The following is a 23,683-nucleotide window of genomic DNA, read 5'->3' as shown; positions in this document are numbered from 1 at the left end:
ACCATCTCATAATAGGTGGGTACAGCCATACAATCTACTGGGATTCATTTTTAAAATCCCATTTTAATCCAGCTCTGGTTTGAAAATGCAACTCATAACGTCTAATTTGCTCCATCAAAGGAAACTTATTCACTCCTACTTCAGGCATTTAAATAACTCATATGATTTGTACCAAAGTTTCTGAATCATCTTAACACATTTAGTGTGATAACATTTTTGTCCATGACAGAAGGAAAAGAGGGTTTAAAAAAAAATCACTAACCAGCACTGCTAAATCTATAGGCTTACAGTGGGCTTGTATATTCTTAAGGTAAAATAGGGATCTTTCTCTGCGACTTTACTCCACATAGCTCCAGAACAATGGTGGGAAGCAACCATAACAAACAGGTGTCAGATGTAGTTATTCCCCCTGTCAATCAGATGCACACGATTGGTGGAGCATGCACAGATTCAGTTCCCATGCTTTTCTGACAACATATGAATCAATCCATTGTAAATTCACCTGTGTTTCATGCAGGCAACAGTCATAGATAATGGCATATCTTGGATGAGCCACCAGGGCACATGCCTTGGGTGACACTTGATGGGGAGCACCACTGCTCATGACCTCCACCCCATTCACCATAGCTCTCCACCCACTGGGATGCTGGAGGAAGGCCAGGGCATTACCCCATCCCTGCTGACCAGCAGCTTGCTCTTCCTTCTAACCAACAAAGCAGGCAGGGGAGGGAAGTGCAGTAGAGGGATGGGGGAGCTAGGCAGATGTAGTGTAGTGGTTAGCAATGGTGGCTTCTAATCTGGAGAGTTGGGTTTGCTTCCCTTCTCCACATGCAGCCTGATGGGTGGCCTTGGGCTAGTCACAGCCGTGATACTGCTGTTCTCACAGAGCAATCCTGCCAGAGCTTTCTCAGCCCCAAGGTGTCTGTTGTGGGGAGAAGAAGGGAAGGTGATTGCAAACTCCTTTGAAACTCCTTAAGGTAGTGAAAAAGAGGTATCAGAACCAACTCTTTTTCTTCACTGAAGGGGTGCTGCCAGGAAAACTTCATGGAGGAAGAGGGAGTAAAGGAGAAGGGGGCTGCCTGGAAAGGAGCAGTGGAGATGAGGTGAGGCTCAGGTTGGTCAGCTGGGCAAGAGGGATGATCTTGATAGGCTCGAGAAAAAACAAATACACCAATATAAGATGGGGGAGACTTGTCTTGGCAGTAGCATGTGTGAAAATGATCTAGGAGTCTTAGTAGACCATACAATGAACATGAGTCAGCAGTGTAACTCAGTAGCTAAAAAGGCAAATGGGATTTTGGGCTGTATCAAACGGAATATCATGTCCAGATCACGGGAGGTGATGGTACCGCTTTACTCTGTTCTGGTTCGGCCTCACTTGGAGTACTGTGTTCAGTTTTGGGCACCACAGTTGAAGAGGGATGTTGACAAACTGGAACGTGTCCAGAGGAGGGCAACAAATATGGTGAGGGGTTTGGAGACCAAGACGTATGAAGAAAGGTTGGGGGAGCTTGGTCTGTTTAGCCTAGAGAGGAGGCAACTGAGATGGGATCTGATAACCATCTTCAAGTATTTAAAAGGTTGCCATATGGAGGATGGAGCAGAATTGTTCTCTCTTGCCCCACAGGGACAGACCAGAACGAATGGGATGAAATTAATTCAAAAGAAATTCCATCTAAACATCTGGAAAAAGTTCCTGACAGTCAGTGGAACAGGCTTCCTCGGGAGGTGGTGGGTTCTCCATCTTTGGAAAGTTTTAAACAGAGGCTAGATAGCCATCTGACGGAGAGGCTGATTCTGTGAAGGCAAAGGGGTGGCAGGTTACAGTAGATGAGCGATTGGGATGTGAGTGTCCTGCATAATGCAGGGGGTTGGACTAGATAACCCATGAGGTCCCTTCCAATTCTATTATTCTTTGATTCTAAGGTGGCAGCATAAGCCTTGCAGGGATCTGACGGGAGGCTGAAGCAAGCAGGCACATGATCTGCCAGCCTCAGAGTCCACTTGGGCACATCCACATCCCCAACACTGAGCCCCACTCTGCCTAGCCATGCCCTCACGTCATCAAGCCCCAGCCCTCCTCTACCCCATCACCAATCCCCACCCACTTGTCTGCCCCTGGCGCCAAATATGCTAGGTTCATCAATGGTCATAGACATATTAACAGGGTCTTGGTCAGCTGTTCTGATACAAGGCAATGCTGAGTTGACTGAAAGTTGCCTGGAACTGTACTGCTTTGTGATTATAAATCCCTTTGTGTTCATGCTTCCGAACAAGAGCTGTATTGCTGTTTTAATTTAACAAATTAATATAACATCATAACTGGCACACTTGGAACAATCCAATATCCTGAACTGGACTTTTAATAAATACTGAGGGCATTTCAGAAGCAGAATTGCCCTTTAGTGACGTGTTGTGTCATCTTAAACACAATTACATTCTTCTATGCCAGGCTTTCTCAAACAGGGTTTTATGAAAACCTGGGGTTTATTGATGGCCCTGGAAGGCTTTCCTCAATGGGTGGGAGTTAATTAATTGTTATATATTTTAAAATTTGTTAAACATTTCTCAGGTAATATGACCATATATGGTCATGTTGAGCCCCCCCTCCCAAAATGGCCCGCTCTGGGACTGGATGGGGTGGAAGGGGAGGGGCTCTGTTTGGGTGTGTCCACAACTATGCTTCCCAACCATATTCTGTATGATAGTGCCACTTCTGGGGTTTCTTGAAGACTGAAGAACGTTTCAGGGTATTTTCAATGGTAAAAAAGTTAAAAAGGTTTTTCAGTGAAGGATGCAACTTTCTTTTGGTTGACACTGCAAGTCCCCTTTCCAAGAACTTCTAGGATGTTAACCTGCTTTACTGAAATATTATAGTACATACAAAAATAAAGAATGGACTGGTCCAGCCCTAGGACATCTGTATATATACAGAAACTACTGTTAGTAAGATGAAGCCAGTGCAGCATATCTAAAAAGGCTTGTTTTTATCATCATTCTAGGTCTTGTTTTGCAACAATGGTTGATTCTAACAGCTATATTAAGATTATAATGGCTTGATTAAATATTCTGTGCTCTGGACAAAGGTGCAAAAAGGTACCGTAAGAACAATAATGTGAAATCAATAACACACAAATTTGAGCTTGCGTGTCTTTAATCCTAAAAGATCAAGAAATTAAAGCTAAAACCACTCTGACATCTTATATGCACTTAAAAGACTTCAGGGAACCATAGAGAAGAGAACAGGCCAGGAACAAAACACATAACTACAGTTTGCCTGCTGTTGAGTGTCCCTCTATGCTAACTCAAGGGAAAGACATCAACTGGCCAACAGGTAAGAATTGAGCACTGTGTCATTAAGGGGAAACCAGGCATTTCACCAGGACTGAAGGATGGAGAATGCCATTAAATTGGAAATGTTACATACTCTCATAGGAGAGATTAGGAAAAAACATTTCACTTGAAGGCAAAAGGTCAGGAGAAACAAAGTACAAAATCAGTGAATTGGAAAACACAAGCATTAGAGAGCAAGACTCTCAATTCCTTCTTTCAAAGAGGGAAAACAGCTAAGGATTATGTGTAATGTCTTGGGAATCTGCTTGCACAATGGATACTGTCAGAAATAGAAGGAATGTGGAGGAAACAACAGTTCCTTACTGGTGTCAGTCAGTGAAGCTGTATTGATCTCTTCCAACTGAGAATTTGATATTATGGAGTTCTAAAAATGGAGCACAAAACATTATGAGGGGTTATTGTATCCCAAATTTAGATTGTAATACTTTCACATGTGTGCACCACTTGCCCAGAATCTGACCTTGTTTCTGAATCCCTTGACTAATTAAATGTTGCTGTCTGCACTTCAGAACCAATTAAAAACTTGCAAACAAAGATCAAACTAAAAGAAGCTGAGAAGGAAAAACTGAACCCCCTTTTTAATTCTTATTAGTGGGGTAGGAAAGTAACAAAAAAAACTTGACAGGAGTGACTGTTGACTCTAAAAAGCCTAGAACACAAAGGCGCTCACTCACCTAGGGGACAGATAACAAAGTCTGTGTCGAATTTAAATAATTAAAATATGTATTTATGGGTGTATATCTTTAACCCTCCCCCCGCTCCAGAGGAGCGGGAGGAATAAAGGAGTAAGGGCAAGTGGGGAGGAGTTAGGGCGGGCCCTGTCCGGGATAAAAACTCGGAGGGCCCAATCAGGAGCCGCGAAGCGGCTCCTGATTGGGCCCTCCGAGTGTCACTCGAGGGCCAAGCAGCCAATGGGGAGCCGCACAAAGCGCGGCTCCCCATTGGCTGGTTGGCCCAGCCTCGCCTGGGCCGGCCAGGGAGTTGCCGCTCAGAGGAAGAAGCCTTCCCCAGCGGTAAGTCCTCCGGCCGGCTTCCCCTCGCCCAGGGAGCCTTCTGCCGGGCCCTGGGGCAGGCTCGCCTGCCCTTGGGCCCGCCAGAAGGCCACAAAGCCCACTCCCGAAGTCCTGAGCCTTCTGCCAGGCCCTGGAGCAGTCTCGGCTGCTCCTAGGCCTGGCAGTAGGCCGCGGAGCCCACCGCCCCCGTCCTGAGCCTTCTGCCAGGCCCTGGAGCAGCCGAGCCTGCTCCTAGGCCTGGCAGTAGGCCGCGGAGCCCACCGCCCCCGTCCCGAGCCTTCTGCCAGGCCCTGGAGCAGCCGAGCCTGCTCCTAGGCCTGGCAGTAGGCCGCGGAGCCCACCGCCACCGTCCCGAGCCTTCTGTCAGGCCCTGGAGCAGCCGAGCCTGCTCCTAGGCCTGGCAGTAGGCCGCGGAGCCCACCGCCACCGTCCCGAGCCTTCTGCCAGGCCCTGGAGCAGCCGAGCCTGCTCCTAAGCCTGGCAGTAGGCCGCGGAGCCCACCGCCACCGTCCCGAGCCTTCTGCCAGGCCCTGGAGCAGCCGAGCCTGCTCCTAGGCCTGGCAGTAGGCCGCGGAGCCCACCGCCCCCGTCCGGAGCCTTCTGCCAGGCCCTGGAGCAGCCGAGCCTGCTCCTAGGCCTGGCAGTAGGCCGCGGAGCCCACCGCCCCCGTCCGGAGCCTTCTGCCAGGCCCTGGAGCAGCCGAGACTGCTCTTCGGCCCGGCAGTAGGCCTCAAAGCCTGCCGCTCCCGTCCCGAGCCTTCTGCCGGGCCCTGGGGCAGCCGAGACTGCTCCTCGGCCCGGCAGTAGGCCTCAAAGCCTGCCGCCGCCTTCCCGAGCCTTCTGCCGGGCCCTGGAGCAGCCAAGCCTGCCCCTGGGCCCAGCAGAAGGTCCCAAGGCCACCTACCTTCCTCTGTTCCTCCCTTCTTCCCAGCATTCCCTTTGCCCTTTCCTTCCTCCCAGCATTCCCTTTGCCCTTTCCTTCCCTTCCTCCCAGCATTCCCTTTGTTTTTCCCTTTCTCCCTTCCTCCCTATCTTCCATCTGCCTCTTTCTGCTACCTGTTTCTCTCCCTCTTCTTCTGTCTCTATCTTCCTCCTTTTCTTTCTGTGTTTCTGTCTCTCTCCTTTTCCTCCTTCCTTCGCCCCATCCCTCCACCATCATGCTAGGGCCCACTGTATTTTGCCCACAGTGGGCTTAATATCTAGTATACATTATAAAGCAAGATCAGAGTGCATTCCGTTTACACCAAAGAAGGATCCTATTCAAAAGGGAGCATTTTGAATTGTGAGAGAGGCTAACCTAGTCATTAAGCCAATAATCAATCCTGGATGTTGCAAATTTCATCATATTATGCATCCAAGAGCTTAATTTAGTAGGTTTGCAAATATTTTCTAAATCCACATAATCCATGTATAGTACATATGCAAGGGTATATTTTAACATGCATTTAGACTTCGTCAGATTTTCTTTGTTCTGCATAATCCCTGACTTTCATTGGGCATGTCTGTCAGGTGTTCTTTTTTTTATTCTGCAAAGATTTTCCTCCCTTCAATACTCATTTTGCTTTTTGGTTGTTGTTTCTCTGGGTTTTCTTGGAGTGGTTTTGTGGTGGTTCCCCCCCTTGTGGAGAATCAGCCCTACCTTTCATACAAGGGACTGAGCCACAAGGATTTTAATGGAAGGCGCAAGTTTGAACCAAACTGAACCACAGAAATGCAACTCATCCATAGCCATAGTTGGAAAAAAACGGAACATTATCACAGTTCTTACATTTCTTTAAAGTAAGCTTGTAAAAATGTATAAGAACCCCCATCCTGTGAACTGCAACCCCAAAAAATAATCCTATCAGGATTGAATTCCATTCAAAATATCTACATTATTTTTCCAACTTAATGTAACTTTTATAAGACCTATGATTAAAGCTATGACAGCTTAAAAATAATAACTTATCAACAACTCACATAGCCTTATACCCATCAGTTGCATTCAAACAATACAGTATAGCTTTTTAAAAACTTATCTTCTAAAATATTTTCTCACTGCAAATTTATACAGTCTGATTAGTCACAAAACAAACCTTGATTGAACAGTAGATAACAATTCACAAGGTGACCCAAAGATGATCCCAATTCTGTTTGCAAGGAACAGAGACCTTCATTTCAGCAATTTAGCAAACCACCAAGAGGGGGTCAAGGTGACCTCTCCATCCACATAGGATGTTTTAAAATAACAAAACACAATTGTCAAGTGAAAAAACAAAAACAAAAAATAACATAATACTATGAAAAGTTCACTGTTCTATAAAAAACATAAAAACAAGTTAAACATGTAAGTTGGTAACAAAAGTTTTCATCTAGGATATAGCTGACCTCTATGCGCTTCCAGTGAAAATATTCTTTTCACACAGAAGATGCAATATCATAATAACAGACAAAATTCCACAGTATCTTTGGGGTCAGTATAATTAAAATTCAGGTGTATAGTTTTCATTTCCCCATTCATTCCAGTGTTAGTCATTTGAATCCTGGCATTTTTCTTATTTTTAAAAGTGCAAGGCTGAAACACTAGGACATAACTAACCAGATTTTCAGACATATTTGAACCAGGAAGTGGTACAAGATTGCTAAAATATTTAATAGTGGCATGAATCCCACCACTTCAAATGCGGAAGGTGGGATTTCCACCTATGTTTTTGCATAATGAACAGGCTACAGGGAAGAATGTGAAAAAAAACATTCCTTCAGATATAGTGTCTTCTAAAAACATCTCCTGGATTACCACAGATGAAAACAAGTTTAAGAATGACAACAAAACCTCACTGCCTTTGGAATAAAATTAATTCTTATTTGGATATGGCACCAGAAACAGGATATTTCAAGGTGACTTCTTTTTACAAGAATGAAAATCCTAAAGGTGCTAGACAAAAATAGAAAACCTACAGATAAAATGTTGTGAGAGATCACAGATTTAGTCCTGCTTTCTAAACCTTTCAAGATAATTAATTCATATTAGTCTTATCTGGAAGGGAAAGAAATGTTAAGATAAAGAATGACAAAAGACTCCCATCACTTTTAAACCACAGGAGAGTTAAAATACGAAGTGCATTCAATATTAACAGAGGAAATTAGCCACTGGAAAACTGAAAAGCTAATTGGGAAATTAAGATGTTATTGGCATTTGTGTCTAATATAAATGCCCCAGAACATACAAAATGGAATCTTGTGAGCTATAGTTTTGTGTTACAACACCCTGCAAGGAAATAAAGAAGTAGCTGTATTCTAAAACAAAAAACTCTTTCAGGGCTTTTGGTCATGATGCAAATTTGGCTGGAAAAAAAGAATTAAGAATCAGAGCAAGGCAGGACGACAGTTATTAACAATTATGGATGCAATCCACACAAGTCGATGAGAAGTACAGCTAAATGCCTTAGTCATGGTGGGTCTTATTAAATAAGCAATTTGACTTTTTAATTGTCCATCAGGGAGAGCAAACCTAAGGTGCAAAGCATCATACTATCACAGCTCATATGCTAATTTCAAACAACATACATAGGAACTGCAATAGTTAACCGTGATTTACATTGACTAAACCACCACATGATTTAATACATAATTTCAGGGTCATGTATCAGTTTTCTGAATCTTCAGCATCTGTAAATGGAAAGAAGCCATAGCCTGTAGCTGTAAGATGCCAGGATGGGACTCAGACAGATATGCTTACAAGTCCCAATCCAGCATTTGGTCACCGGCACCACAGACCTATAAATGGGATAGAAAATTTGTAAGATTTCATTATAGGAGAGCCATCAGAGTTAGAATGGCAAACTAGAATGTGATTCAAATCCATTGTGCCATGGAAGCTTGCTGGGTGACCTTGAACAAGTCATATCATCTCAGCCTAAGTCACCTCACAGGACTGTTGTGAGGGTAAACTGGAGAAAGGGAGAATGTTTTAAGCCAGGGGTAGTCAACTGGTGGTCCTCCAGATGTTCATGGACTACAATTCTCATGAGCCCCTGCCAGCATTTGCTGGCAGGGGCTCATGGGAATTGTAGTCCATGGACATCTGGAGGACTACCGGTTGACTACCCTTGTTGTAAGCTACTTCTCCATCCAGGAGAAAAATATAGAACAAATGAGGTAAAAATTATCTCCCTCTGTTTTCCTGCAAGGTGATGTATTCTCCTTTAATGAGAAAATAAGGTTCAAGACTATCACTGTGAATTTAGGAAATGTTTGCTTTTAAAAGACAAGACTGATGTCAAGGCACCATAAATTATGGTTTGAGTTACTTAGGTTCCTACTGCCACACTTCACTAACCAAATGACTATCATTTTTAAACATGCTGAGTGAGTACAAAGGAAGAGTTTTGACTATCATTCTGTTCAAGAAGACTCTTCTGGCCTTTTCAAAGCTGACTAGTCCATTAAATATCCTTCAGTACAAGCTATTTCCTTTGAACTAAATATGATGATCTTTCACAGGAAAGAGAGACAGTCTGTGGTGATGCCCTCATTATGGAACTCCCTCGATGAAAAGGCTTCACAAAATTGCTCTGTTTTGGTTTTTAGGAAGTTGCTGAAGGAAGCGCTTGGGAAAATGTAAACTGTTTTACCCCAGACTGACTTGTTTTGTTACTATACTAACTGCTGCTACATAATTGGTTTTTATGCTATTTAATTTCCACTAATGTCATTGTATTGGTGGGGGAAAGAAGGCAGCGTGGTACAGTCTGATCTCATCGGATCATAGAAGCTAAGCAGGGTCAGTACTTGGAGGTGAGTCATGAAGGAAGACTCTGCAAAGGAAGGCAATGACATACCAGCACTGCATCTCACCTTGAAAGCCTTTTGCTGGTATTGCCGTGAGTTGGTTGTGACTTGATAGCTCTTCACACACGCACAGGCTTTATTATAACAGCTAATATTGTTAGCTGCCTTGAGGCTTTGTAAAACTACAAACTGGAAAATAAACGAAAAGTAATATAGAAATCTCATCTACTTAGTTTACTATTGTATACAAAATGGCTGTTCACCTGTGTGGCCAAATCTGTGCCGTTTTGGAATTGGAGCACTTGCCATAGCTTTAACTTTATTTCTAAGTCCTGCATACTGCTAAGAAAGCGTTCTCTTTAAAAGAGGGCAGAGAAAAGAGGGGGCAAGGAGGGAGTAACACTGCAATACTACACAGTGGTCCAACTCCATAAGTGTAAGAATTTCAGTGGGATAAAAGAAGCCAGCTCGCTGGGAGGGCAGTATATAAATTAAATAAATAAATAATTGATTAAAAACAAAGAAGTCATCAATAAATCTATGAACTCATATGTTTCTGTTCTTGACAAATATTCTATGGTTCTAGGAGACAGACATTTTCCAGCTTTCAGGGGGTTGCATTTTTACTACCATGTTTTCTAATTACTTCTGCCACAAAACCTAATCCTAAACTCTTTACAGTTTCTTCTCAATTTATGACAAAACATAGGGTAACCAAAAAACTTCTAAACATAATCTAATATCTCCACAATTTCTGATGTCTTCATTATTGTGTTTAAAAGTGCTGCTTAAACAGAATATTGAATATCAGAGCTAATCCAGAAAGTCTAGAAAAGACTAGTAGAAAGTTAACACAAACAGTGACAAGAACTTCATCCACGTATATATCCGTCATACAGCAAAACATATTCTAATATGAAATAGTAAGTCTGTAATTCTCCTAAGGATCACTGAGAAATGCTACAATAAAATAATGGATGACAACACCAGGTGCCACAATGAAATTTCTAGGCACCATGGCAACCTGGAGGCTAGGAATGGTTAAGTCCTGATTTAAACCTTCCTGTACAAAACTGATACTTAATTTTTATTGAGTAGAAGATGCATTTCCCCCTTCTGCTGGTGTAAAAGAACTGTGAAAATTAGCATGCTTGCCAAACAGAACAGTTACAGAAAGAGCCTGAACTGAAAGGCAATTCTATCCAAAAAAAGCATAGAGATGAGCACAATGTTTATTCCCAGCAATAGCAAATTGGTAATAACACGGGTACTTAGTTATTTTAAGCAATATAATATCTAGAGAGATGGAAAAAATTATCAGATCTAATGAGCCCCAGGCTTTATTGTAGTTCCTCTGAAGCATCACTGTGCTCATCTGTATATTTTTGGCACTGAATTGCCTTCCTGTATACTTTGCAGTTTCACATGCCTATGTGGCCTTTCAACCCATCCATAAATTGTTACAATATACATCTCCCACTTATTACTGGGATGGAGTATTCCACCCAAAAATGTAAATATAAAGGGAAAATGCCTTGTTAAAATAAAGTTAATGTAATCAGAAATATTATAGCCCATCAGATCTCTAAATCCTATTTGTATTTTAGTTGTGCTTTTGAAACATACAACAAGCCCCAAGAATCACAGCCTACTGCTCAAGAACCTGATGTGGACTCACAATAACTACTACGTTTTAGGCAGAGCACAGACATACACTTTCTAGCTTGATGATATCCATCCATTCCCCATCTCTCCTGGCAAGCCAGATTGGGGCAGCTTCCAATAATCAACATTACAACTTAATAAAATCAACAACATGATAAAATTACACTTATCTATAATTTAAATTGTATAATAATACCATATATATTTAAAAAACATTCATCATAATTTCTTATTATCATTCATTCATTCATTCATTCATTCATTCATTCATTCATTCATTCATTCATTCATTCATTCATTCAACGCCACTCCCAAAATCGGCTTGTGCTAGATTACAAATGTGTCCAATAAAAACCCCAGTAAAACCCATTAAAATGGACAAAAACAAAACAAAAAACAGCAACAACATGGTGAATCACCTCCTCAACCTCCCCCACCCCCCATCCCTAGCCCAAGGGGGAAGAAAAGATGGTCAAGGTGACACTGACTGCTGCAGAGGGGGCTATAATAACTATTTCACCAAATGATTGTTGAAGCTTGTTTAGATCTTTATCTGAATTCAGATTCCACTATCACTGATCTAACACCACAGAAAAGATTGTGAATGGGTGGACAGAAGGGATTATGTCAGTGCTTGGCTCTTGTGGCCTTTTCACTGCATACCCAGGGAAATGTCCATCATCACTTTAGGGTTGGGCGGCAAATTCCTTTCAGGCCAGACTGGTCAGAGATTCTGAATTTGGGGGGCGGGGGGCATCATCTGGGCATGGTCACTGTGGGTGAGCAAGTAGTTGTGAGTTTCCTGCATCTGCAGGGGGTTGGACTACATGACCCTGGAGGTCCCCCTTCTAAATATATGATTCTAAGTCCTTTGCATAGCCCTACAACTAACTCAGACTCAATATTTGCAGTGGAGGCAGTTCAGATTTTCAGAGAAAACTCATCCAGCAATCTTTCTTAGAAATCAGATATTACTGTGACCATGAGATTCAATGCTTGCAAGTCACAGTTTAATAAGTTGGGTTGCTGTGGGTTGGGAAATACCTTGGAGATACAGGGGAGGATGGAACCTTAGAAGGAAGGTGTTTAGGTAGGGGAGGGACTTCAATGAGGTATAATTCCACAGAGTCTACTTTCCAAAGCAGCCATTACCTCCAGGTAAACTGATCTCTCTTGCTTGGAGATCAGTTGTAACTAACTACAATCTGGAGGCTAACAACCTTATAGTTTAAGTATAAGCAAGTAACAGGAAAGTAACAGGAAAATCCATATCATTTGGAGCTTGGTCTGTTTAGCCTAGAGAGGAGGCAACTGAGATGGGATCTGATAACCATCTTCAAGTATTTAAAAAGGTGCCATATGGAGGATGGAGCAGAATTGTTCTCTCTTGCCCCGGAAGGAACAGACCAGAATGAATGGGATGAAATTAATTCAAAAGAAATTCCATCTAAACATCCGGAAGATGTTCCTGACAGTTAGAGCGGTTTCTCAGTGGCACAGGCTTCCCCGGGAGGTGGTGGGTTCTCCATCCTTGGAAATTTTTAAACAGAGGCTGGAGAGCCATCTGACAGAGAATCTGATTATGTGAAGGTTCAAGGGGGTGGCAGGTTACAGTGGGTGAGCGATAGGGATGTGAGTGTCCTGTATAGTGCAGGGGGTTGGACTAGATGACCCATGAGGTCCCTTCCAACTCTATGATTCTATGATTCTATATTTATAAAGGCAACTGTATAAGGAAGGTTGGAAGACAGCCTGTGCAAAAATCTGCAATTTACTCAATGCAGTAAATTATGTAACACAGAATGAAATAGTATCTTCTGCAGTGGTAAGAGAAGGGCAGGAGGAGAGCCCTCATCCCACTGCACCCAGAGGCGAACTTGCATGGACTCACTGAAGACACATCCAATGCATCTGCACATATAGGATATGATGAGCATATATGTAGGCACGCATCGTAATGTCAAAACACAGTTTGTTCAATAAGATAGGCAGATCTTCAAGCTCAAGGAGGTATGCACACAAACACACATACAACTTCTTCACTCTTCCAAGGATAACTCAAAAACCAACCATGTCCATTTTTACAGCCAACTATATTTATGTGCCTATATACAAAGCACAGACTGATCTCCCCTACAAACTTTTAATAAAACAGAGCTTGGAATAATCTACAGTTTGTGATTCAGAAATAACAACAGTCATGAAAGAAGAAATTTATTCATTTATTAGTTACTAGGAGTTAAGCCCACTGTACTTGAAATACAGTGGGCACTAGGAGGCTCTTCACGCCCCCTGCCAGGCCAGCTTGCCTGTTTTGTGGGCGGGAAAAGAGCTCTTTCCCCGCCCGCGAAATAGACAGCCCCCCTCCCCAACCAGCCTGTCCCTGGCAAGCTTGCCTGTTCCGCGGCCGGGGAATGAGCTGGGCCAGCCCAGCTTTTTCCCCGGCTGCGAAGCAGACTGCCCCCCTCCCAGCCTCTCCCTGCCCCCTCCTGGCCCAGCTCCCCTGCTTCGCGGCCATGGTCAGCTTCACAGGCCAGCTTCGCGGGGCAGTGGCCTACCTCACCTCTCGGCGCCCAACACAGGAATGGCCGCTGTGGGGTGAAGGTGGAGCACGTGGGGAGTTGTGTGGGTTGGGAGGTGCTTCGCGGCTCCCAACAGGACCATCCTGGGGCAAGGGGCCGATTGGCACCTTGGGACCGGACTGACAAGCGGAGGGCCCAATCGTGAGGCATGAAGCGCCTCACGATTGGGCACTCTGCTTGTCAGTTGGGGGAAAGGGGCCAATGGGTACCCTTCCCCATCCCGGACAGGGCCCACCCTAAGGGCCCTTACTGTTTTATTTATACCGCTCCCGCAGAGCGGTTACAGATGCTTCAGGTGAGGCAGTGGAAGAAAGGATCTCTCCTCCAGTGACAAATCATGGTGTGAACTGTGTCATAGGGCCAGACAGCCATACTGACAGTTCATTTTAAGAAGACAGGCTGATATTATGCTGTCAGAAACTATCTTGAGCATTACTGGCAATGGCTCTAGCCTAACTTGCATTGTGAAAGTCCCTGCATTAGAAACTTAAAACATGGGCCTGGCATAACACAGCAATTCAGAAGTTGGACTGATGAATGACTGCTCAACTTTCCATCTATGCAGCACTGCCCATTATTGGGCTTGCCGCTGCCCAAGTGCAATCCTATTTCACCTGAACAATTGGTGTCAAATTGGCTTGAAGATTTTCAGGCTTTCTATAGATTCAGTACGTGCATTTGCAGATCTAGAGACCTCTTCTTCAACTGAGACGTCAACTGCAGTTTCAAAGCATTTAACTGGACTTGGCAAAAAACAAAAAACAAAAACAAAAGGCCAGTGCACCTACCAGGCACTTGTATTCTCTAAAATTGGAGAAACAGCAAAGCAAAACATAAAGTTTTGCATGTCTTCCAGATTCTGAATAATAAAATGCTGCTTCTATATAAAATTGAGATTCTAAAGACAATACCCTCTCTGGATATAGGTGAACACAAATGACTATTTTCCTCTCACCCTGCAGTTGTTGTTTGATTTAGGCTAGTGGCAATAGTAGTTGCTAATGGGTGAACAGGCCTAGAGGATTGCTGGTGCATTTGCAAATGTGAACACACACTTTTCTTCCCTTCTTTTAATACACTTCAAATAGAGTGACCATATGCCTGCTGGGGATAGAAGAAAAAAAATCACCATTGGGTGATGGGGTGGCATCACTTCCCACGACAACTGGGGCGTAATAACAAGTGTTGAGTCTGTGTGGGAGAGAGGACACATGAGGGACTCCCTCTGGTCATTGGGCCATTGGTACAGCATCATTTAGCATGGTACAGCATGGAGCATTTAGCATTTATTCTGTGCTATTCAAAACAGCCTTTCAAGTTGTTGTCTCCCTACATACAAATGGAAGGTAGGAGGAAGAGGAGAATAAGCTTACTCTGTTGCAGGAATCTCAGACTGCAATGAGGGTATCACCATACAAGAAGACAGGATACCTGCATTTGTTCACCATAAGAAAACACAGTTTCTAGATCACTGTTTGAGGCACACTAACTACAGCTGAGTGGACCATATTAGTACAAATCACTACTTAATTGCAGTTAGTTCATTTAAACCATGGTTTGGTGCATCATCTGAATTGAGTCAAGCTATAAATGGTTGAGTTTTTTCCCTTTCAACTTGTATATTTTTTATATAGCATTATCTTTCCAGTTTCTTTCACTGCTAGCATTGTGCCACTAAATTGTCATGTGTAGTTATAAATTATCAGGAAATCCATCTTGTCAGAAAAAATCTGAGCAAGAAATTTGCAAGTACATCCATTTTTCCATTAAATTTTTTTTAGTATATATAGAAATCGAAAGCCAAGTACATAATTAAGAGCATACCAGCAAGCAGGTAAACTTTTATAATCTTTTACTTGATTCACATGATTGCATGGGCCATTCCAGCTACTTCAACACACCAGTAATTCAGTTTTTCCAGCTCACTAAGAAAATTATACAGTATCTCAGTGCTTGCTATACCCCAGTCAAGGGGAGGATAAGGCCCCTCCGAACCAATCTTCACTTAAAAGTCAAAGTTAAAATGATAATTTAAGTCAACCCTCTGAGCCAATCATTTTCAAGTACAACTGTTTCATCTAACTGTTTAAGAGAGCATAGAAAAGATCTACATCTGTGTTTGATTTTGCAGCATTTGGTTCCCAGTAAATGAAATGTCCTTTCTTTCCTGTCACCTTAATTACTGTTTCCCAGACAAGCGTTGTGCTGTGTGCAGAGGAGGTGCCAGGTTAAGTGATTGTGTTTTTGATCAGGTAACATTGACCTTTCATTCTATAGCCACTTAAGAAGACCAAAGCACTGACTTTTTATAGAGAAGAGTCACTTGTGACATTTTCTGATGTGTGAACATGCCAATTATATCCAAAAGGGAAACAAAGAAATAAAGCTTATGTTAAGCATAATGATTTGTAAAAAAATAATTGATTTGATCTTACCTTATGTAGAAAAAGTAGTCCAACTGTCACATTTAACATTTCTCTTATGTTGTTCATGGTAAAAACATTTTAAGCTTACCTTTAGATGGCCAGGGACTTAGCTTATATAGGTAAGCTAACTAAGGCCAAGTTTAACTAACACCAATTTTAGTACACTTAATACTAATGTTCTTGTTTCCTACAGTTAAATCAATAAAAGGAAAACTTCAAACTATGCCTAGCAACCTAGAACCAAGAAAAACCAGAGCACTTTCAAAGTCATGGCCTGTCTAATCAGTATTATACAAATTTTTACTCTTTTAAGTAAGGTGAAAAATCTAGCTGCAATAATGTCAGCTTGTTCTTCGTAAGGAAATGGATGTAATATCTTTAGCTCTGGAAAAAAGCTACAAAATTTGGCAATCCATATTTAAAGTTAGCAACAATGATGCTTCCACAGTCATCAACAATAACATACCATTATTTTATAAGGAGAAAACAAATAAAATCTAAGCAAGATCTTAAAAAAAAACCTTTTAAAGAATATTATAACATATATTTGTAGCACCATTTAATACAATGTAAAATCCTAATCTTGTATTTCCAACCTGAAATTTCACACCATTTCAGCTTTGAGACTAGACTTCTGCAATTCATTAGGTATATGCATGCCTCTAGGAGTGTTTAGAAGGTTCAGCATGTGTGGAATATGACCAGCCTGATGGAATTTGAGGTCCTGAGAGTACATTACAACATTCCTCCATTATCAGTACTAATCCCTACTGTCATTTTTGCACAATTCAAGGAGTTGATGTTGTTTTAGAAAGCCCTTAATGGCTTAGGCTCAAGAGATCCTTCTGCCACTCTGTTCTATGATAAACTCAAAAACTGTAGAGAATATGTCAGTAATCCTCATTTTGTATGGTTTCCCTGTAAACAGTGGAAAAGTACAAGAAGGCAGAACACCCAAATATTTGGGACTGTCTCTACTAAAAGAGACCAGCTGAAGAAGAGATATCCAATTGGTCTCAAAATTGGCCAATGAGGATGAATCTGAAATGAAAACTAAGAATGTGTGTGAATAGCCACTTCAACACACACCATGAATATAATAATACAAGGCGACTTAAATTGTATATTATGGCGGAATAAGAACAAAAAAAAAATTATGTAAAAAGCCAAGCCAAACTAATTGATATCAGGGACCAGTTATGCACGACAGCAGCCACGCTGAGCCGCCGCCAATTCCATGCAGTGGAGCAGGATGCCGTGCCATTTCCCGCGTACACGCAGAACTCCAGGGCAGACAGTTTCCACTGGGCTGTGCTGCAGCGGTGTGTGTCTGTGTGTGTGAGGTGGAGGGGGTGTCCCTGCATGAGGCTGGGATAGGGTGGCAATGCTATCTTACCATGGTGGGGTTCAACAAATGCCCCGTTTGGCTCTGTGATGCCACAAAGCCAAACATGGTATTTTGTGTCCTTACTGAGACACCGTAGGTGGGGGAGGAGCAGGGCCTAGATGGCCAGCTTTTCCCTGTATGCATGGGTCTGGACCGGCATTGGCACCAATGGTACCCACGTTAAGAAAGGGAATGCTAAAAAATCAGTATTCCCTTAACACATGGCATCAGAGGCCCTAAAGCGGGCTGGGGCTAGGAGGGGGCCAAACTGATGGGTACGTATGTCTGAGGGGATTTGCCCCACTGATGTGTGATCACTGGCTGGCTCATCCCTCCCATTCATAATGGGTTATGGTATTGATTTAGAGCAGCAAAGAGAAAACTAATGCACCAGCCTTCCACCATTTAAATGACTCCCAGGTAGCAGAGCAGCAAGAGACATATAGATCTGCAGACATATCATAAGAAGTCACATGATATCAGATTCACATGGCAGGAAGAGGCAATGTTATGGCATTAGTCAAGTCCAGGACCAGAGGCAGCAAATCCAGAGAGCTGGAGATAAGAAGCACTAGCCATGAACCAGGAATGTGCTACAGTGAGAAACTAATCAGCAGAGGCAAGTTACCTTCTCTACAAATGATCTCCCTTGACTTCTCTCTCCCCATGTCAAGTTTGCCCACCCTCTCCCACCAGTGTTGTGGGTAAGCTTGCCTGTGTTCTTCATTCATACTTGGCTGTCCCTGTATGTGCATGATAAGCTTTCTTGGGGGGGAGAGAGCACTCTATGAGTCAAGACAAGCACATGTAGGGAGCATCAGAGGTCCAACTGGCAAGGATGAGTACTGAGTGTTGGGTGTGTGAGGAGGACAAACAAGATCTTACTTGGGTAGAGGAAACAGGTGTGATGTGCTTGTCCTCTGCGCATGGATATTAGCAGCAGGTCCTTCTAAAAACTAACAAAAATGGCTACTCAGTAGGTCGGGGCTCTGCAACTACTTCATGTTCCTGACCCATGCACTTTATGATGGCCTAGCAAGCTCCCTCCTGCTTTAAAAATAAGGGGTTTGTCACAAAAGTCAGCAGTCATATGACACATCTGCTGAGCATTACCACAATGTTCCACACCTGCACTGGTCATATGGTACAAAGTGTTTACTACCTCTACAAACAATGGCAAAATCAATGGAGTTCCAGAGGTGTTCCATGTGCATGAAGAAATTTTAGATAGGTTTGTAAGAATATCGTTCACCCACATACTGTGTATAGAAAGAACAGGCACATATTTCATCATTTTACAAGGAACATGCAACAAGGGGGAAAGGCATTACCTATGAAACAGGACTGATTTGACGAGTGTGACAACATCCCGACTGGCATTGTACCCAGCACAAACAATGGCGACATGGATTGTCTAGAGAAAATAAAGAGACAATAAATAAAAACACAGGAAGAAAGAGCAATACCATTTGGAGGTATTATAATTTGTTATGCAGGGGGAAAATGACAATTCTATTATTTATTATTAATAAGGGGCATGTTGTCAGGTTCGTTAAATATATTCTAATACTGTAATGTCATGCTCCATCGGAAACCATTGCTATACCTACTGGAAACCATTACTGCATGTTACATGGACTATTCTTAAATTAACTGAATAGGAACAGTAGATCTCAGTGTTTGTGACAGCAATCCAGCACGAGACCAGAAGCAAACAACCTGGTACTCTCCAAGTTTAATAAAATTGAACCAATGAAAGTTTATGTATGGAAGGTGACTCTTCCAGAAAGGGTCATGAGTATCTATAAGGTGGCTATTTTTACGGTCCACTAAGAAGCAGGGGAGGGTTGCCCTCCTGGGAAGCCAAAAAAACCCAAACAAAACAGGCTCCAAATGTCATCTGAAGAAGAATAAGAAGACTTGGTTCTTATATGCCGCTTTCCTCTACCCGAAGGAGTCTTAAAGCGGCTTCCATTTCTCTCCCCACAACAGACACCCTGTGAGGTGGTTGAGGCTGAGAGAGCCCTGTTATTACTGCTCAGTCAGAACAGCTTTATCAGTGCTGTGGCAAGCCCAAGGTCACCCAGCTGGCTGCATGTGGGGGAGTGCAAAATCGAATCCGCCTTGCCAGATTAGAAGTCTGCACTCTTAACCACTACACCAAACTGGCTCTCTGTAGAGAGTATCATGCTAATAAAATACCTAAGTCAGGAAGGGATCTGAAACTTTCAGTAATAGCTCTTTCTACGTGCATCTGAGTGTGCATAGGCATACCCATACCTTTGAAATTGTCCAACAAGAAGACATGATATCCTGATGGATGTTCTTAAGTAAGAAAAAGACCTTTGAGAGACTGCAACCTTGATTAAAGAAACACTGGCTGAGAACTGAATAACCTGATTTTTAGGCAAGAGAACAAGCTTAATCTTCTTGTTTCATACTGTTCAACACAAAATGACACTGCAGGCAAAACAGAGTTTAATTTTGAGCCCAAGGCCTCCTATTTCTTAGCCACACACAGAAAGAGGAGCCAAAAGAATTCCTAATTTGTTCCTCAACACACATCCTGTGGATGACATTGAAATCTTTCTTTAAATTTTAAATTGTTTACTTTCCTCCAATTGCTTCAATTTAGCTTCCCTAAATAACGTATTGTAGTGTTCCATGACTCTGAAGTCAACAAGTTAGCAAATAATCCTATCCAGATATACCCTCAAAGGGCTAGAAAGGAAAACACAGAAAATACTTCTGTTGCGGCTACTTTTAAGTGCTTTCTCACAGGCCTGTAAGTTACTCTGAGACCTGTGTAAACTGCAGACAAATCTCACTGACCTTAAAGATACAAGAAGCTTTCACTTAGATCATTGCAGAGATTCATTTAATACAGTATTCTGTTCCTACTCATGGCCACCCAAAGGTCTGAAGAAGCACAAAAGCATGGGAAGAAGGCAAGAGCATTTTCCCCAATAAATGCCCACAACATCTGGCATTCAGAGATATTGCCTTTGTAACATGGAAGAGATACAACTATCCTCCAAAAGAACGTAACAATGTAAGTAAAGGCTGCTTGATCAAACCAGTTGGCCATCTAGTCCAACGTACTATTTTACACAGCAGCCAACCAGTTGTCCTGGAAGGCCAAATCAACAGGATATAGAGTTTGGGGCCCTCCCCTGCTGTGATTCCCAGTATTAATATTCAAGTTTCATGCCTTTGGATGGGGAGGCTTCCTTCGGTCACCATGTACCAACCTTTGACAGATCTTTCTAACCCCCCTCTAAAGCCATCTATGCTTGTAACCATCACTACTTATACCAGCAGTAAATTCCAATATTTAGTTGTTATTTTGTCTTTCCTGAACCTAAAGAATTTAACTAGGTGTCCCCAAGTTCTAGTGTTACAGGACAAAGAAGAGAGGGAGGAACTTCTGCTATCCATTTTCTCCACCATATGTGTAATTTTGTAAACTTCTAGCATGTCTCCTCTTGGCCATCTTTTGTCTAGAATGAAAAGTCCCAGCCTTTCCTGCATTACCTAATAAGATGTTTCAATCCCCTAATCCTCGTTGCCCTCCGTTGTATCTTTCACAGTATCCTTTTGAGATACAGCAACCAGAAATGTGTTGTCATTTAAAGACTCCATCTGGCTTCAGCATCTCCTACTTCACTTGTACTAGTTTGTACCAGAATCACTTCCAAAAGCATTAACTCAACATATGAAGCTCCATTACACGTAGTCAACCATAAAGCAATTTAGAGCAGTTCAATAGTCTCAGCAGTGGCTCTGCAGGGTCTCAGAGTCTGCCCTTCTCAATACCTGCTACAAATGACCCTTTATGTAGGAATTGAATTTGGAATGTTCTGAATGTTAACTGTGCGCTCTATCCCCAAGATACAACTCCCATCTTGACTGATAATCCCTCTCAAAAATGATAACTCAGAACTTTTATCAATTTCAACCAACTATAGTCAATAAAGCAGGGTTGATTTTCCTGCCTGACCAGTTAGGATTGCCCTCCAATGGTGATCTGGGAACTGGGACATGGGTGGCACTATCATCACTTCTTTGGAAACTCTAGGAATCCAATTATGTGATGTGACTTCTGGGTGACGATTTTTGTTAATGCTTCTCCTGCATCTTAAAGGAGTGGTGGTAGGAAGCATGGGAGATCCCCCACCATAGCAGGCAAACCTATGCCCAGTACAGAATCTTTTCCTAAACCTTCTTTATCTGTAATAAACCTCTCCTGTGTCCTTATGCTTGCTGCTGACACCCCCACCTCTCAACAAAAATAACAAAGAAATTCAAATAATCTCTGCCTAAGGAAAACAGATCATGGCATGGGATGAGGGAATGCAGGCCTCTCAAGTAAACATATAACTGGCATTTCCAGTAATAGGATAAATGATGGGATCCCTGAAGGCAAATCTGATAATAGGGATGTTTCAATTAAGCTAACATTCTGTTACAGAATTACTAGGTGAATCCTTAAAATTAGAAAATGAGAGTCATCATCACAATAATGTGTAGTTAAGATAAATGTAATGCAAGGGCAGGAAAGTTTCACATTTTACATAACCATTGCCTGAGGCATAGTGCTAATCCCCATTGAGCAAATAAATGTATGGGTGGAAACCATCAGGATCCGGAAAACCATCTAATCTAGTCCCCTCCCTTCAGCAGCTATTCCTTTTATCCTAAACTGGTCTTTAAAAATTCAGCTAGACAAACCTCAGCATTAGAATGTGGCAAGTTGGCTGGAGCTTATTTAATTATAGAATATTCCTCCAGTTAGAGAAGAAAATATTTTGGTGGGTTTTTTTCTCTCACATAAATCGGAGAGACAGAAAATCAGATTTAGAACAAAAGGGGGAACATGTATTATTGTTATTTTTTAAAAAAAACTGTTTTGTAACTTCAACTGTATAGCTTCAAATGCACTCCAGGCTAATTATAATTACAGTGGAGAGGAGAAAGACATGGGGCTGCTACCTTGAACGGAATCTAGGTGTTATTCCATAATGTTTACTTCTTTTCACCACTGGTATTCTGAGAACAGAGCCTCCTGTGACGCAGGGTGGTAAGGCAGTCGACATGCTGTCTGAAACTCTGACCATGAGGCTGGGAGTTCAATCCCAGCAGCTGGCTCAAGGTTGACTCAGCCCTCCATCCTTCCAAGGTCGGTAAAATGAGTACCCAGCTTGCTGGGGGGTAAAACGGTAATGACTGGGGAAGGCATTGGCAAACCACCCCGTATTGAGTCTGCCATGAAAACGCTGGAGGGCATCACCCCAAGGGTCAGACAAAACTCAGTGCTTGCACAGGGGATATCTTTACCTTTACCTTTATTCTGAGAACATAGGTGGATATGCATTTTTCATTGTCTGGCTTACTAGCTAGCTTCCCAACTGCTGTAAGAAAAAATGTCAATTTGGATTTGCATTTGTTAACACAGGTAATTGATAACTCTGGCAAGGAAGTAGCAGCTTCCTAGAACTATTTTATATGAGGTAGCCTACACGTCTAACACAGCACAGGTAGTTACCCTCTCTATCTCTGCTAGGTTTCCAGTCAAACTCTTAAAATAAAGATGTAAGTAGGAAGGCAACCAATGCCTCAAAGATCTACAGTACATAATACATTAAAAAAATTGAAAATAGAATATTTGCTTTATAGAACATAACTATTATCTTGATAAGTATATCCTAGGAAGAGAACAATCTTAAGCAGGTCCACTCAGGATCCTGTTCCGATCTAACTCTGGGTTGTTAATGTCAGGACATAGTCCAAGGAGCCTCTTGTGGCGCAGAGTGGTAAGGCAGCTCTCTGAAAGCTTTGCCCATAAGGCTGGGAGTTCAATCCCAGCAGCCGGCTCAAGATTGACTCAGCATTCCATCCTTCCAAGGTCGGTAATATGAGTACCCAGCTTGCTGGGGGGTAAATGGTAACGACTGGGGAAGGCACTGGCAAACCACCCCGTATTGAGTCTGCCATGAAAACGCTAGAGGGCGTCACCCCAAGGGTCAGACATGACTCGGTGCTTGCACAGGGGATACCCTTACCTTACTCCAAGGAACTTTGTTTTTTCTAGCACAAAAACAAAATAATCAGAAACATACATGGTCAGATCCAAAATTGTCAAGATGTTTTTCCCCATGTGGTGGTGTTTTGGTTTGGTTTTTTTTGCCAGGTTGCAGTTGTTTTCTTTTGGTAGGAAAAAAACAACAATAACCCTATGCTGGCCAGCTGTTCCAGCCCATGTTGTGAAATTAGGAAATAATCTTCCCAATGGCTGCCTACAGCTATTTTCAGAGCTTGCTGATTCCATTATTTATTGACTTAGCCTTGGCTTCTTCTACTAAGTGCTACCAGAAAACACAACTTTCTTGACACCTTCTTCTGTTTTGTTTTTGGATTTTTTTAAAAAAAAATAATTAAAGGACTATGATCTACAAAAGAGAATGGGTGACAATGACATGTACATCT

The 23,683-nt window shown here is 42.4% G+C and overlaps 1 protein-coding gene across 1 annotated transcript in view; it reads right to left on the bottom strand.

Moving 5' to 3' along the window:
* Nucleotides 1-23,683, bottom strand: part of LARGE1 (LARGE xylosyl- and glucuronyltransferase 1) — a 351,225-nt gene that overhangs the window by 188,840 nt on the left and 138,702 nt on the right. The window contains exon 4 of the mRNA XM_077339666.1: nt 18,529-18,611. Within this exon, the coding sequence (XP_077195781.1) occupies nt 18,529-18,611 (83 nt within the window). The remainder of the gene's footprint in view (nt 1-18,528; nt 18,612-23,683) is intronic.

The sequence above is a fragment of the Paroedura picta genome, chromosome 5 (genome assembly GCF_049243985.1).
Source record: "Paroedura picta isolate Pp20150507F chromosome 5, Ppicta_v3.0, whole genome shotgun sequence".
Taxonomy (NCBI): domain Eukaryota; kingdom Metazoa; phylum Chordata; class Lepidosauria; order Squamata; family Gekkonidae; genus Paroedura; species Paroedura picta.
The sequence above is the reverse complement of the archived record's forward strand: the minus strand, read 5'-3'. Positions and strand labels throughout refer to the sequence as shown.